The sequence below is a fragment of the Musca domestica genome, unplaced genomic scaffold (assembly GCF_030504385.1).
Source record: "Musca domestica strain aabys unplaced genomic scaffold, Musca_domestica.polishedcontigs.V.1.1 39, whole genome shotgun sequence".
In the NCBI taxonomy this organism is placed as follows: domain Eukaryota; kingdom Metazoa; phylum Arthropoda; class Insecta; order Diptera; family Muscidae; genus Musca; species Musca domestica.
This window is the reverse complement of record NW_026712326.1, coordinates 1,372,631-1,385,858: the sequence shown is the minus strand read 5'-3', so window position 1 is coordinate 1,385,858 and position 13,228 is coordinate 1,372,631. Positions and strand designations below refer to the sequence as shown.

The 13,228-nt window shown below is 41.1% G+C and overlaps 1 protein-coding gene across 5 annotated transcripts; it reads left to right on the top strand.

Annotated features, from left to right (window-relative positions):
* Positions 1–979: 979 nt before the first annotated feature.
* Positions 980–8,589, top strand: LOC131804119 (uncharacterized protein DDB_G0271670-like). Of its 5 annotated transcripts, XR_009342902.1 has the most exons (3): positions 5,918–6,057; positions 6,117–8,129; positions 8,263–8,589. XR_009342902.1 is itself a non-coding variant. In XM_059126512.1 (2 exons), the coding sequence occupies exon 2, from the start codon at positions 6,208–6,210 to the stop codon at positions 7,900–7,902; it is 1,695 nt and encodes a 564-aa protein (XP_058982495.1). In that variant the 5' UTR covers positions 980–1,406; positions 6,117–6,207; the 3' UTR covers positions 7,903–8,204. The 5 variants fall into 5 exon arrangements, 4 of the variants coding, with proteins under 4 accessions (XP_058982495.1, XP_058982494.1, XP_058982496.1 ...); XM_059126512.1 differs by lacking the exons at positions 5,918–6,057; positions 8,263–8,589 and adding an exon at positions 980–1,406 and having other exon boundaries at positions 6,117–8,204; XM_059126511.1 differs by lacking the exons at positions 5,918–6,057; positions 8,263–8,589 and adding an exon at positions 3,208–3,331 and having other exon boundaries at positions 6,117–8,204.
* Positions 8,590–13,228: the final 4,639 nt, after the last annotated feature.

Here is a 13,228-nt window from a genome sequence, read left to right as displayed (position 1 = left end):
ATGGCCACTAAAATCTCCGGACACGAATCCGATGGACTATTGTGTCTGGAGTATTTTGAAAAACAAGGTTGGCACTAAAAAATACCAAAGTGTCGATCACCTAAGGCAAGCGCTTAGCGGGAATGGACGAAAATACCACAGGGCAGCATTCTGGCAGCGTGTGACGGTTTCATTGGCCGTTTGAAGGCCATATATCGTGGCAAAGGTGACCAATTCGAACAAATCTAAACTTATTCTAAAATTTGATGCTATTTCCGAATTTTTTTGCTTTCATTCAAAAAAATTTCAATTTTCAATTTCAAATTTATCTTACCCTGTATATGTAAAAAATATAGATCTTAGTTATTCTCCTTATAAGTCAAGAATCGCTGGACAGATTTTCACAATTCGGAATGATCTCTTGCCAGAAAAAGATAATATCTAGGAAAATCGCGTAAAAATATGGCATTAAAAAAGAAAATATTTTTTGTCATATTTTTTATCGCATGCTATTTTCTCAATTTGATTTACAATTTTGAATTGTACATTTTCTAAAGTTTTTCTACACCCTACAGCGCTATGAGTTGAGGTTATTGCATAAAGCTCGCAGTAATCGTACGATGCTCACAAAATTTTGCACGGGGTTAGGGTAGAGATAGAATTAAAGCCTATTGTGTTTAATGATGTTCATTTAAGGGTTCAAATGCACCAAAAAAATTAAAATTTTCCTGAGTTTGCAGTCGCTCTACAGGCCACAATTAAAAACCCATCGACACGGAATTTTGACACGACGGAGTGCGTAAATATTCTGTAAATGCCCTCGTCAAAAAGCTAAGGGTGGGCGTTATGGCATATATCAAAAACGAAATCTTCCAAAATGGATTTCGACATAAGGGGCCTTTCAACATATTGTAGTGCTGTAGGGTATCATATGATCGGACCCGTGCGAGCATAGCCTTTTCTTACTTGTTTAATATTGTAACGCCCAAAAGTCATGCTTTCGTTTTTGGGGTACATTATTATTTTAAATACCATTTTTACTTACGTATGTTATATACATCAACTATGAATTATATTTTTTGTTTGAAAATGAATTAAAATATTTAAGTTATGAATTAAACTAACAGCTACTCAGGGTCATGTAATTTAAATGTATTTGAATATTAACGGTCACACAGGTCCCCTAGTAGAAAGAAGTATACTTAAAATACAACATTGGAACCCCTGGTGGCAAATGGCGGAACTACGCAAAACTGTCAGATTGGGATCAGCTGCTGTCATGAGAAAACAACAATCGTTGTCCAGCCAAAAAGGTATAAAAGGAGACGCATTTCACACAATCGAGATCAGTCTTCTGTTGATGGCTGGTAAGTCAAGTGTGATTGGGAGGAAGAAAAGGCGCGCAACCTCGGTTGAATTGAGTCTTAGTAAGCCAAACAATAAGCCTTGACTATTTGTGGTGACTGGACTGGACTGAACGCAGGGTCAAGTGAGGGTTGTAGCAATACTCCCTATTCTTCGGGCTGCGTTGACGGCGACTGAACGCAGGGTCAAGTGAGGGTTGTAGCAATACTCCCTATTCTTCGGGCTGCGTTGACGGCGACTGAACGCAGGGTCAAGTGAGGGTTGTAGCAATACTCCCTATTCTTCGGGCTGCGTTGACGGCGACTGAACGCAGGGTCAAGTGAGGGTTGTAGCAATACTCCCTATTCTTCGGGCTGCGTTGACGGCGACTGAACGCAGGGTCAAGTGAGGGTTGTAGCAATACTCCCTATTCTTCGGGCTGCGTTGACGGCGACTGACGTACTCAAAAATGTCAAACGAAAAGACAATGTTGAAGGTCTCCTGGGCCTATATGCTAAAGCAAGAAGACTTGGTAACATATCTTACTGAATTCAATCTTGATCCAGTTGGAAAAGTGGACGATCTCCGAAAAAGATGGGCTAAATTTCTCCACAACGACCATGAAGCCGATGTATACAGACGGCTTATAGAGTTGCAGAACAAACATGAAAGTACCAGTCCGACCAAATCGCCGACATTGCGAGCCGTCACAAAACAACCCCTTATAACCGTAACACCGTGTGGAGCAGAAGCAATAGTATTATCCCCAATAAAAACAGAGTACGCCCTTCCCCACATTTCCGCGGAAAGGTCACATGGAGAGTCAAGCACAGGGGTAACAAACGATCAAAAAGTACAGAAGATGTCGCCAACAAACCCCGAATATGGATTTCAAAAAGATTCTCCGCCCAAGCCATCCAATAATTCGTCGTTACTCGTAATTCTCGACCAAATCCGAAAATGGAATATTACTTTTGAAAATGGAATGGACCCTATTGGATTCGTAGAACGTGTAGAAGAAATGGCTGAAATGTACATCGTGGAATTGAATCAAATAATTAAAGTAATGCCAGAGTTGTTACGAGGTAAAGCTTTAATCTGGCTAAGGAACAACAACCGACACTGGACTACCTGGAACGAATTTAAGAGTGATTTTCTGAAATTCTTTTTGCCACCGAGATACTTTGAGAAATTGGAGGATGAAATTAGGAGAAGGATACAGCGTAATAAGGAGCCGTTTAAGGAATATGTACTCTCTATACAGCATCTTATGCAGCACACCAATATGACCGAAGAACAAAAATTGGAACGAATTTTTAGAAACGCGCATTCGGATTATCAATGGTACATTCGCCGTAAAGACTTTACCACACTTTCGGAATTGATCTCCTTGGCAGACGAACTCGAAAGCATACCAAATAATTCTCGGTCAGAACAGCCTCGAAATCAACAAAACTATAATCGACGTGCGGACAACTCTAGAAATAACCTGTATTGCACCAATCAAGGTGACCAAGTGCTAAACGAAAGCTCATCCAATCCAGAAACGCAGCAGGATGAACCCCCGGCAAAGAAGAGTAACCAGAATGTTACATCATTGCAATGTGAAGAATATCGCCTTACTGCAACTGTCTTAATAGAGGGGAAAGCTATTAAAGCAACTGTCGACACTGGTGCCACTAGCTGTTTTATAAAAAGAGAATTTGCGGAAAAAATCAAGAAAAGGTTTACTTATTCACGGCATGAGGCAAATGTTATCCTCGCAGACGGCACCACGGTGAACATCACCAGATCAACAGTGTTACCTGTTACATTTGGAAACCAAAGCTCAGATGTTACATTTCTCATCATGCCGCAATTCAAGGAAAACATCATATTGGGATTGGAATTTCTAAAACAGTTCCACACGACCATTCACTGCGCCGGTATAAGTGTCAAATTAAGTAAGCCAACCACCTCAACGGAGCATTGTACCGTGGCTATAGGAGAGGAAACCCCATCAAAAGAGGTAATAGATACAATGACAGCTACGAATAATGTATCCCCCAGACCTAAATTCTTAAACGATGAATTGAGTAAAACGCAATGTGAGATCGTTGAAAATTTTCTGGCACAGGAACTCCCTAAGTTCCAACAATTAAATGGCCTATCGTCAATAGCTGAACATAAGATTGTAATGACCGACGATCGACCCATTAAATTAAGATATGCTCCGCGAAATCCTGCAATGCAAGCCGTGATTAATGCCGAAGTGAGAAAGCTCGAAGAACGAGGATGTATAGAGCCGTCTACAAGCCCATACTGTTTCCCCATCACATTAGTCAGAAAGAAAAATGGGAATTGGAGAACTTGTATGGATTTTCGCCAATTGAATAAACGTTCTGTTCCAGATGCCTACCCTTTACCCCGCATCGACACAATACTGAATCGACTACGGGATGCCAAATACGTGAGTAGCCTGGACCTTAAAGACGGATATTGGCAAATACCTATGGCGAAGGAGAGCAGAAAATACACGGCCTTTGCGGTAGCTGGTAAAGGTCTATATCAGTGGAAAGTGATGCCTTTCGGTTTGCATTCAGCACCGGCAACCTTCCAACGGGCATTAGATAGTGTGATTGGGCCTGAAATGGACCCCCACGCTTTTGCATACCTTGACGATATCATCGTCATTGGAAAAACGTTTGAGGAACACTTGCGGAACTTGAGAGAAGTGTTCAGAAGATTGCGATCAGCTAACCTGAGAATAAACATTGAGAAATGCGAATTTTTCAGAAAAGAAACGAAGTATTTAGGCCATGTTGTGAGTAGCGAGGGAATAAAGACGGATCCAGATAAAGTTGCCGCAATAGTGGAAATGAAACCTCCAACATCGGTAAAGGAGGTACGAAGATTTCTTGGAGTAGCATCTTGGTACCGAAGATTTGTCCCACAGTTTGCAACAAGTTCACAACCATTGACTAGTCTTCTTAAAAAGGGAAAACATTGGAAATGGGGTCCCGAACAACAAGAAGCATTCTCAGACCTAAAAGCAAAGTTGACTGAAGCCCCCGTTCTGGCTTGTCCGGATTTCACAAAGACGTTCATATTGCAAACTGATGCCAGCAACTATGGCCTTGGAGCAGTTCTAACACAGGAGTTAGATAACGTGGAACGTGTCATAGCCTACGCCAGCAGACATTTAAAACAGGCTGAAAAGAACTACTCAGCGACTGAAAGGGAATGTCTAGCCATACTGTGGGGCATCAGACACATGAGACCCTATTTAGAGGGTTACCAGTTTATAGTTATTACCGATCATTTGGCCCTAAAATGGTTAAATTCTATTGAAAGCCCTACAGGTCGACTCGCACGTTGGGCTCTCGAGCTACAGCAATATAATTTTTTGATCAGATACCGTAGAGGAAAACAGAACGTTGTGGCAGATGCGCTTTCGAGAACACCTTTGGAAACGTTAGACCTAGCCACAGTAAAATATGACACCAGTCCGTGCCCATGGCTAGAAAAGTTGAAGGAAACCATAACCAAGAATCCGAAGAAGTATCCAGACTATACAATCATTGAGGGAAATGTTTATCGACATTTTCCCAAGCAAATAAACGATGAAGATTGCACACCATGGAAGCTGTGTGTGCCCACCGGATCAAGGATTCAGGTCCTTAGAGAAAATCATGACAGTGTCACCGGAGGTCATTTGGGAGTGCGAAAGACTAGCAACAAGGTGGCGAACCGATATTTTTGGCCTGGTATGTTCCAGGACATCAAACGTTATGTCCAGCAGTGCGAATGTTGCCAAAAATATAAAGTCAGCCAACAGAAACCAGCAGGGGAAATGTTGATAAGAATCCCGGAGGAACCATGGGCCACTATTTGTGCGGACTTCGTAGGACCCCTACCGCGATCTAAGCACGGTAACTCAATGCTACTCGTTATTATGGATAGATTCTCAAAATGGACGGAGTTGGTTCCATTGCGGAAGGCTACGACAGAGGGATTAATAAAGGCATGCAGAGAAAGAATTATTTCTAGATATGGGGTTCCAAAAATATTGATAACCGATAACGGAACCCAATTCACTAGCAACCAATTCGAAAAATTCCTAGCAGAAATGGGTATAAAGCATCAACTTACGGCTCCTTACACCCCGCAAGAGAACCCTACTGAAAGGACAAATCGGACAGTGAAAACAATGATAGCACAAGTTTCGAAACAACATAATACATGGGACGATATGCTGCCCGAAATAATGTTAGCCATAAACACTAGTGCATCAGAATCCACTGGATATTCGCCGGCATACCTGACACAAGGAAGAGAACCGCGACTGCCCCAGGCATTATATGATCAGCTCACAACAGGAACTGGTGCTAGAATAGTCTTACCAGAAGACCGTGCCCAGGAGTTGAAAGAAATATTTAAGATAGTGCGTCGAAACTTGGCAAAAGCATCTCAAAACCAGCGGAGACAGTACAACCTTAGACGACGAGTTTGGAAACCAAAGATTGGGGAGCAAGTTCTAGTTCGTCTACATCCTCAGTCGAAGGCCGTCGAAAATTTCGCCGCCAAACTAGCGCCCAAATACGGAGGGCCGTTTGTCGTACAAAAATTCCAATCTCCAGTAATCGTTGTAGTCCGAGGAAAAGACAACATCACCCGCGTCGCGCACTTAAGTGAAATTAAGCCTTTTTATGAAGAACAAAATTAAATTGTAGACATAGAAGTAGAATGTTGATTGTAGTTCCACTTACGTTTATGTGATGCCATTTCATTATAGTTTCTTATTTTATTTTTAGACATTAAATTGACAATACCCAAACTAATCAGTGTCCTAATATAAGCCCATACTTCAAAGACCATCGCAATTCTCAAAATTTCAACATCACGATGGAGCAAGATAGCCCCAACACGAAAAAATTCAAACGGGCGAAGGAGAAATTTCGAGCTCATCTGGAACAAGTCGAGGCTCAAAGGCGAAGGACAATATTTTTAGACGAAGGTCCTAGTACCAGCCGAAAGAGGAGAACAAATCAATACCGTAAGCCCAATCCAAGAAAGGGTAGCAGTCAATCCTCATCGCCCCAGCACCAAATATTTTACCGAATGTGCAGCACAACCCCGAATGACGTTCCACAGCAAAAGTGTAACACGACCGAAAACAACAGCGACGATATCGATGAAACTGACTCTTTGAACGAGGAAACCCAGCCTAGTAGTGACGTCCCGCGTACACCAACCTACGCCCCGTGTTTTGGTTCGCCAAATAGCTTTAAGCCGGCTTCCGATGTGCTCTCAACACCCACTTCAAGGTGCTCAGAAATGCCTGTTACACCGGGTAAAGAATGGTGTCGTGACTCAGATGACGCATCAACTCTTCCTCGGCCCAATATGGAGGAGTCGGGTGAATCTCAATCAAATTTCGAAATGGATGAAGAATGTCGGCGTATGTTTTACGGTTACTTAGAAACCTCAGTGACTCGGCGAGCACAGTCACCCTTATCCTCGAATAATTCCTCGCTGGATGAGTCGGATAACGAAGATCAACGTTCCTCGTCTCCGCCAAAAAGGTATGGTCTGGGATTTGTCCGTCAGAAAGATAGCCAATACAAATATCTCGGATTTCGCTGTTATGAGAGAACAGTTACTGTGCAGCTTTTGGTCCCCGACTCCGGGGAAAATCCAATATATGAAATAACCAACCCACCGCCGGATAATCATCGTACGCCCTCACCCACACCCGCGATAGGGGAAGAGATCAACACCGAAGATATCCATTCAATATCCAACACCTCACACAAACATGAGGAGGTTCCTACTTCATCCTCACATGCTTTCGCACATTTAGAAGAAGACTCCAGATCGACCGCAAGTAGTTTTGTGACAGTTTCCGAAGATCCTAGTTCTGAGTGGTGGACCCAATGGCAGACGCTGGTTGGTGTTCCTCCATCATCACCGCTATATAACATAACCGAACAAGCAAATCTGTTGCATAGTGATGACGTACAAATTCCATCGCAATCCAATGCTGCCGTCATATCGGACGATCACAGGTCCCCCAACGTGAAGGAAGATAAATCATTACCAGGAACGCCGGGACACGTTGTCGAACTGTCATCACCATCGATGTCTTCCCGATCGTCATCCTCATCCTCATCAGCCTCGTCGTCTTTATCGTCATCCTCATCCTCATCAGCCTCGTCGTCTTCATCATCATCCACAAGCCAAACGATGACACCTCATCAGCCAACATTGTGTAGCAGTCAACCTTCCATCGATGAAGTGTTTATACCCAGTAAGGAGAATAATAGCACACCAAGTACAATCAAATTGCCAGTCACTGAAATCCCAACTGAGTCAACGCCATCGTCCTCGACAGACAATCCCGTGAACGATAACACATTTCTCGAACTGCCAAATTATCCCGAAAACCTACAAATCCGTATCGAGAAGTTTAAAAACAATTGGAAAAAGGGACACAAACTGAAGCGAATTGTTAAACAAGATGGCAAGCAGTACCGCATAATAATATCAGCAGACGGGGTAGTGAAGGTATCTCTCCGAACTTCTGCAATTGGTCTCTAACATACCTTCCTATTCGACCGAGATATAGTCGAACCAAAGTGCCCATGTCGGAGAAATAAAAGGTTACATAACACCCTAGGGCTTCCTGGCTATTGAAACCCAATAGCAATAGAGAAAGCAAATCAAGGAATCAAAAATCAGAGGGAGGAAGAGATGCCATGTAACGCCCAAAAGTCATGCTTTCGTTTTTGGGGTACATTATTATTTTAAATACCATTTTTACTTACGTATGTTATATACATCAACTATGAATTATATTTTTTGTTTGAAAATGAATTAAAATATTTAAGTTATGAATTAAACTAACAGCTACTCAGGGTCATGTAATTTAAATGTATTTGAATATTAACGGTCACACAGGTCCCCTAGTAGAAAGAAGTATACTTAAAATACAACATTGGAACCCCTGGTGGCAAATGGCGGAACTACGCAAAACTGTCAGATTGGGATCAGCTGCTGTCATGAGAAAACAACAATCGTTGTCCAGCCAAAAAGGTATAAAAGGAGACGCATTTCACACAATCGAGATCAGTCTTCTGTTGATGGCTGGTAAGTCAAGTGTGATTGGGAGGAAGAAAAGGCGCGCAACCTCGGTTGAATTGAGTCTTAGTAAGCCAAACAATAAGCCTTGACTATTTGTGGTGACTGGACTGGACTGAACGCAGGGTCAAGTGAGGGTTGTAGCAATACTCCCTATTCTTCGGGCTGCGTTGACGGCGACTGAACGCAGGGTCAAGTGAGGGTTGTAGCAATACTCCCTATTCTTCGGGCTGCGTTGACGGCGACTGAACGCAGGGTCAAGTGAGGGTTGTAGCAATACTCCCTATTCTTCGGGCTGCGTTGACGGCGACTGAACGCAGGGTCAAGTGAGGGTTGTAGCAATACTCCCTATTCTTCGGGCTGCGTTGACGGCGACTGAACGCAGGGTCAAGTGAGGGTTGTAGCAATACTCCCTATTCTTCGGGCTGCGTTGACGGCGACTGACGTACTCATCGGGCTGCTGCTGTGCCAAAGCTGCCGCCACCCGATTCGTCGTGCGCGTATTCATCAGGCCGCCGCTGTGCCAAGCTGCCGCCACTACTACTCGCCGCTGACGTATTCATCGGGCCGCCGCTGTGCCAAAGCCGCCGCCACCCTATTCGCCGCTCGCCTATTCATCGGGCCGCCGCTGTGCCAAAGCCGCCGCCACCCTATTCGTCGCTCGCCTATTCATCGGGCCGCCGCTGTGCCAAGCTGCCGCCACTACTATTCGTCGCTCGCCTATTCATCGGGCCGCCGCTGTGCCAAGCTGCCGCCACTCTATTCGTCGCTCGCCTATTCATCGGGCCGCCGCTGTGCCAAGCTGCCACCACTGCTACCCGTTTATTAACATTTCGACTGAACTTTGTGATTTAGTGTTCTTCGTAAAACGTTCTGAACGTGATTTTATTGTGTTTAGTGTAGTGTTTAGTGTTATTTAAGGAAATAAATTTATAACGTTTTAAGAAAATATTTTTGCTTCGCTCTCTCTCTCTTTATGTCCTAACAAATAAATTTTTGTGACGACTCTGGCCCCCGCTGAACCTACCCCAGCTTCAAAGTGAAAACACGTCGTCACAATATGTTTTTCTATTTTGAATTTGATTCATTACAAGATTCAGATTTTGAATCCATAAAAATCATCAGGAAATAATAATACAATTCTTAATACCGTTTCAATATACTATTCATGTGACTTTGGTAATAAAATCCATGTTATTCTTCTAATACTTAAATTCCCCACAAATTACGTTTATTTTCCCTTCCTTTCTTCCAATACACCCTAAAGTCATTGGGAATGCCTCATATGCCCCATCACTCTTCAAAATAATATGTACTCAACAATTGAAGAGCAGCAACACTTATTATCTGAACAGTAGCTGCCAGATGAACGAACAAACGCACAGTAGCCGTCACGAAATAAAGTTGATGACGCTGATGAACCGAAACGAATCACTTAAAAGGGCATCTTTTCGTTAACTTTTTTTGTGTTCAACATACAAATTTAATTATTTGAATTGGAGCGGACTAGAGCAGGGTTAATGCAATATTTTATACATTTTATGAGCAACCAAAGAATTTACATGGCTTTCCAATTTGAGATTTTTTAAAATCTTTTGTTTTGATTGAGTTGACATGACATAAATGTTAACATGTGTAGTATTTATCAATGCAACGGTCAAGCAAATAGAGGTGTTGGTATTCGGTTAGTAAATCCAAACCCAAAAAATCGAACTTTTTTAGAACCCTTTATAAACCATAAACAAGAAGTTTTCAATAATTTTCATTATATATCGCAATTTGAAATAGTGCCTGGTAATTTACTGGACACCTTGCATTACATCTTGAATCATTAGGTCCACATACAGGTAAACTCCATATAAGAGCATATTCACCCCTTTAAGTACTTTTTTATATTTTAGTCACATTTTCGAAAAAAATGTGTATTTTGATTACTCTGTAGGTAGGACCCCCCTTACAAAAAATTTTCAAATCCTCATACAGGATTCCTCCCGATTTTAGCTTTTTCTACAGTCTTGACCAAATTTCCCAAATTATTCGCCACGTATTTTCAATTTAGGTCAATGTTTTGCAGTAGCCCTCTTTTGAAGGTACCTAATAATTTTAGCTATTTCGAGGATCTTGGTCAAATTTCAAAATCGATTTGTCATAAGCCATTAAAATATTCAAATGCGAAACTTAAAAAAATTGGTTATAATCAGGAGGTACCATTATATGGGGGCTATACGAAGACGTGGATCTGCAAAGACAATTTTCTGTCGTAGGCTGTAGTATCTATTACGAACATTAAATACCAAATTTGAAACAATTCCGGTGAATGAATTCGCTAAAATCATCAAAATATCGAATATCGGGAGGTACCGTTATATGGGGGCTATACGAAGACGTGGACCTGCACAGACAATTTTCTTTCATTTGCTGTAGTATTAAAAAATTAAAAATTTCAAATACCAAATTTGAAACAATTCTGGTGAAGAATGTCTATAAAATCATTAAAATACAGAATATCGGGAGGTACCGTTATATGGGGGCCCTACGAAGACGTGGACCTGTAGAGACAATTTTCTGTCATAGGCTGTAGTATCCATTATGAACTATATATATATACCAAAACGTGGACCTACATGACCCATTTTCAATACCAAAAGTCCTGTAGACATAACATACAGTTGAGCAAAATTTTATCAATCTACTTCAATGCGTTCGGAAGCTAGAGTGATTTCCACAGACGGACAGACGGATAGACGGACAGACGGACGGACACCGCTAAATCGATATAGAATTTTATGCTGATCAAGAATAAATATACTTTGTGGGGTCTAAAATGTGTATTTCGAGGTGTTACAAACGGAATGACAATCTTAATATACCCTCCATAATATGGTGGAGGGTATAACAATTTTGGAAGAACTCGTGCCACAGTTCCCCATTTAAACATCCATGTGTGTCTATATTAGATATTTTCTTAAAACTTATTTTAACCAATGGAAAAACTCCACATAACAAGAGGTACAACTTTATAGCGCTCATGCAAAACACGTCAAATATAATGAGCAATATATGTCAATTCCTATTGGGGATCTACGTATACCTCTCAGTCAATATTCCTATATGTAAATATATTTTGAATTCTGTTATGATTATTCAAATTGTTGACACTCTATGGGGGAGGCTCCAAAGCGATTGGGCAATATGGACCAATTTGTATTTGACCCAAAACTAAAAAGTATTGCAACGTGCCAGATTTGGACTATATCGACTACTTCCTATACTTTACATGAAATATGTGAAAGTTTTTGGAAAATGTGAAAATATGCGTGTGGTAATGGATATAACGGACCGAAATATTCCAGTTTCATAATTTAAAGAGATAACTTTAAAGATAAAAATATTGGTATGTGCAAATTTTTAAGGAAATCGAACATATAAATCCAATTTTATGCTAAATCATAAATTTCGAAATTTTTTCATAATCATATCAGACTTTTGTTTAAAATAAATTTCAGATATACAAAGTTGTAAAAAATCACCGACTTGTTTCGCAGTTAGGACAGATATAAGTATTGGAAATAGTGACTCTTTCTGGATGATGTACCAGAAAGGTGTTGGCAGATGTATATCATCTTCACAACAGATCTTACATCAGTAAAACTATTTGGATGTCTAAAATTTGAAAAGAGTTGGATGCTTCTTTCACTTTCTTTGAGCGTTTTGTTTTTCAAAGTCTTGAACCCTATGTGGGGGAGGTACCAGAAGAAATTGTCCGAACTCTAACATCTTTATAAAAGATATTGTGTTGATGAAAATATTGAGATGTACGAAGTCTGAATGGAATCTGAACTTATTTTCGCGTCATGGATACTTAAAATTTTGACCCTTTGTGGTGGGGGTATCAGAAGGAGTGGTCGGATATATCCCATCTTCACATCAGATCTTGTTTGTGGATATGTTGGGATGTGCGAAGTTTAAAAACAATCGGATGCTTATTTCGCGTTTTATGAGCGTTTTGTTATTCAAAAATTTGACCCTTTGTAGGCGAGGTACTAGAGGGAGGGGTTTGCTATTTTCCATCTTTACACCCGATTTTGTAATGGTACAAAAATATTGGTATGTGTGTAATTTGATAAGAAACTGCATTATATTTGGCATTTTATGAGCGTTTTAGGTATATCAAATTTGGTCCCTTTGTGGGGGAGGTACTAGAAGGAGTAGTCCGATCTTGTTCATTCTGGCACCCAATCTTGCGATGATGCAAATATCACGATTGGCAAAGTTTGCACAAAATCAGATTATTCGTTCTCTTCCTATGCGGTAAACTATTTTCTATGAAAATTTTGATCTTTTGTGGGGGAGGTGCCAGAAGGAGTGGACCGATATTGACCATGTCCGAACTCAACCTAATTTGACAAAAACATTACGACGTACAAAGTTTGGACCAAATCGGACACTCCCTTCAAGAGTTATCATGCGCACCAGCCAGCCAGAGAGACGGACGGACATGAAGGCATAAATCTGTAGGAACATTTAGGTCCGATACAAAAGGCATAATATTAGCCCATTCCTTCCCTGTCTACCCCAATTTAAATAATTAGAGCAAAAGTCAAAAAGTCTTTAAATAATAGAACATTGGCTGAAGGTTGACATCTGTCGGCAAAACCGATTGATACTTTTTAAACCCTCCATCCATTGCTCCATTCCGTTTGTAACTCTTTCAAACGTATTGAGATAGAAGGCTAAAATTTTGCACACATGTGTATTTTCCCAGTAGGCAGGTTAAGTTTAAAAA

Excerpts from the sequence above, each read along its gene's own strand:
- LOC131804119 (XM_059126512.1), top strand. The coding sequence starts at position 6,208 with ATGGAGCAAGATAGCCCCAACACGAAAAAATTCAAACGGGCGAAGGAG.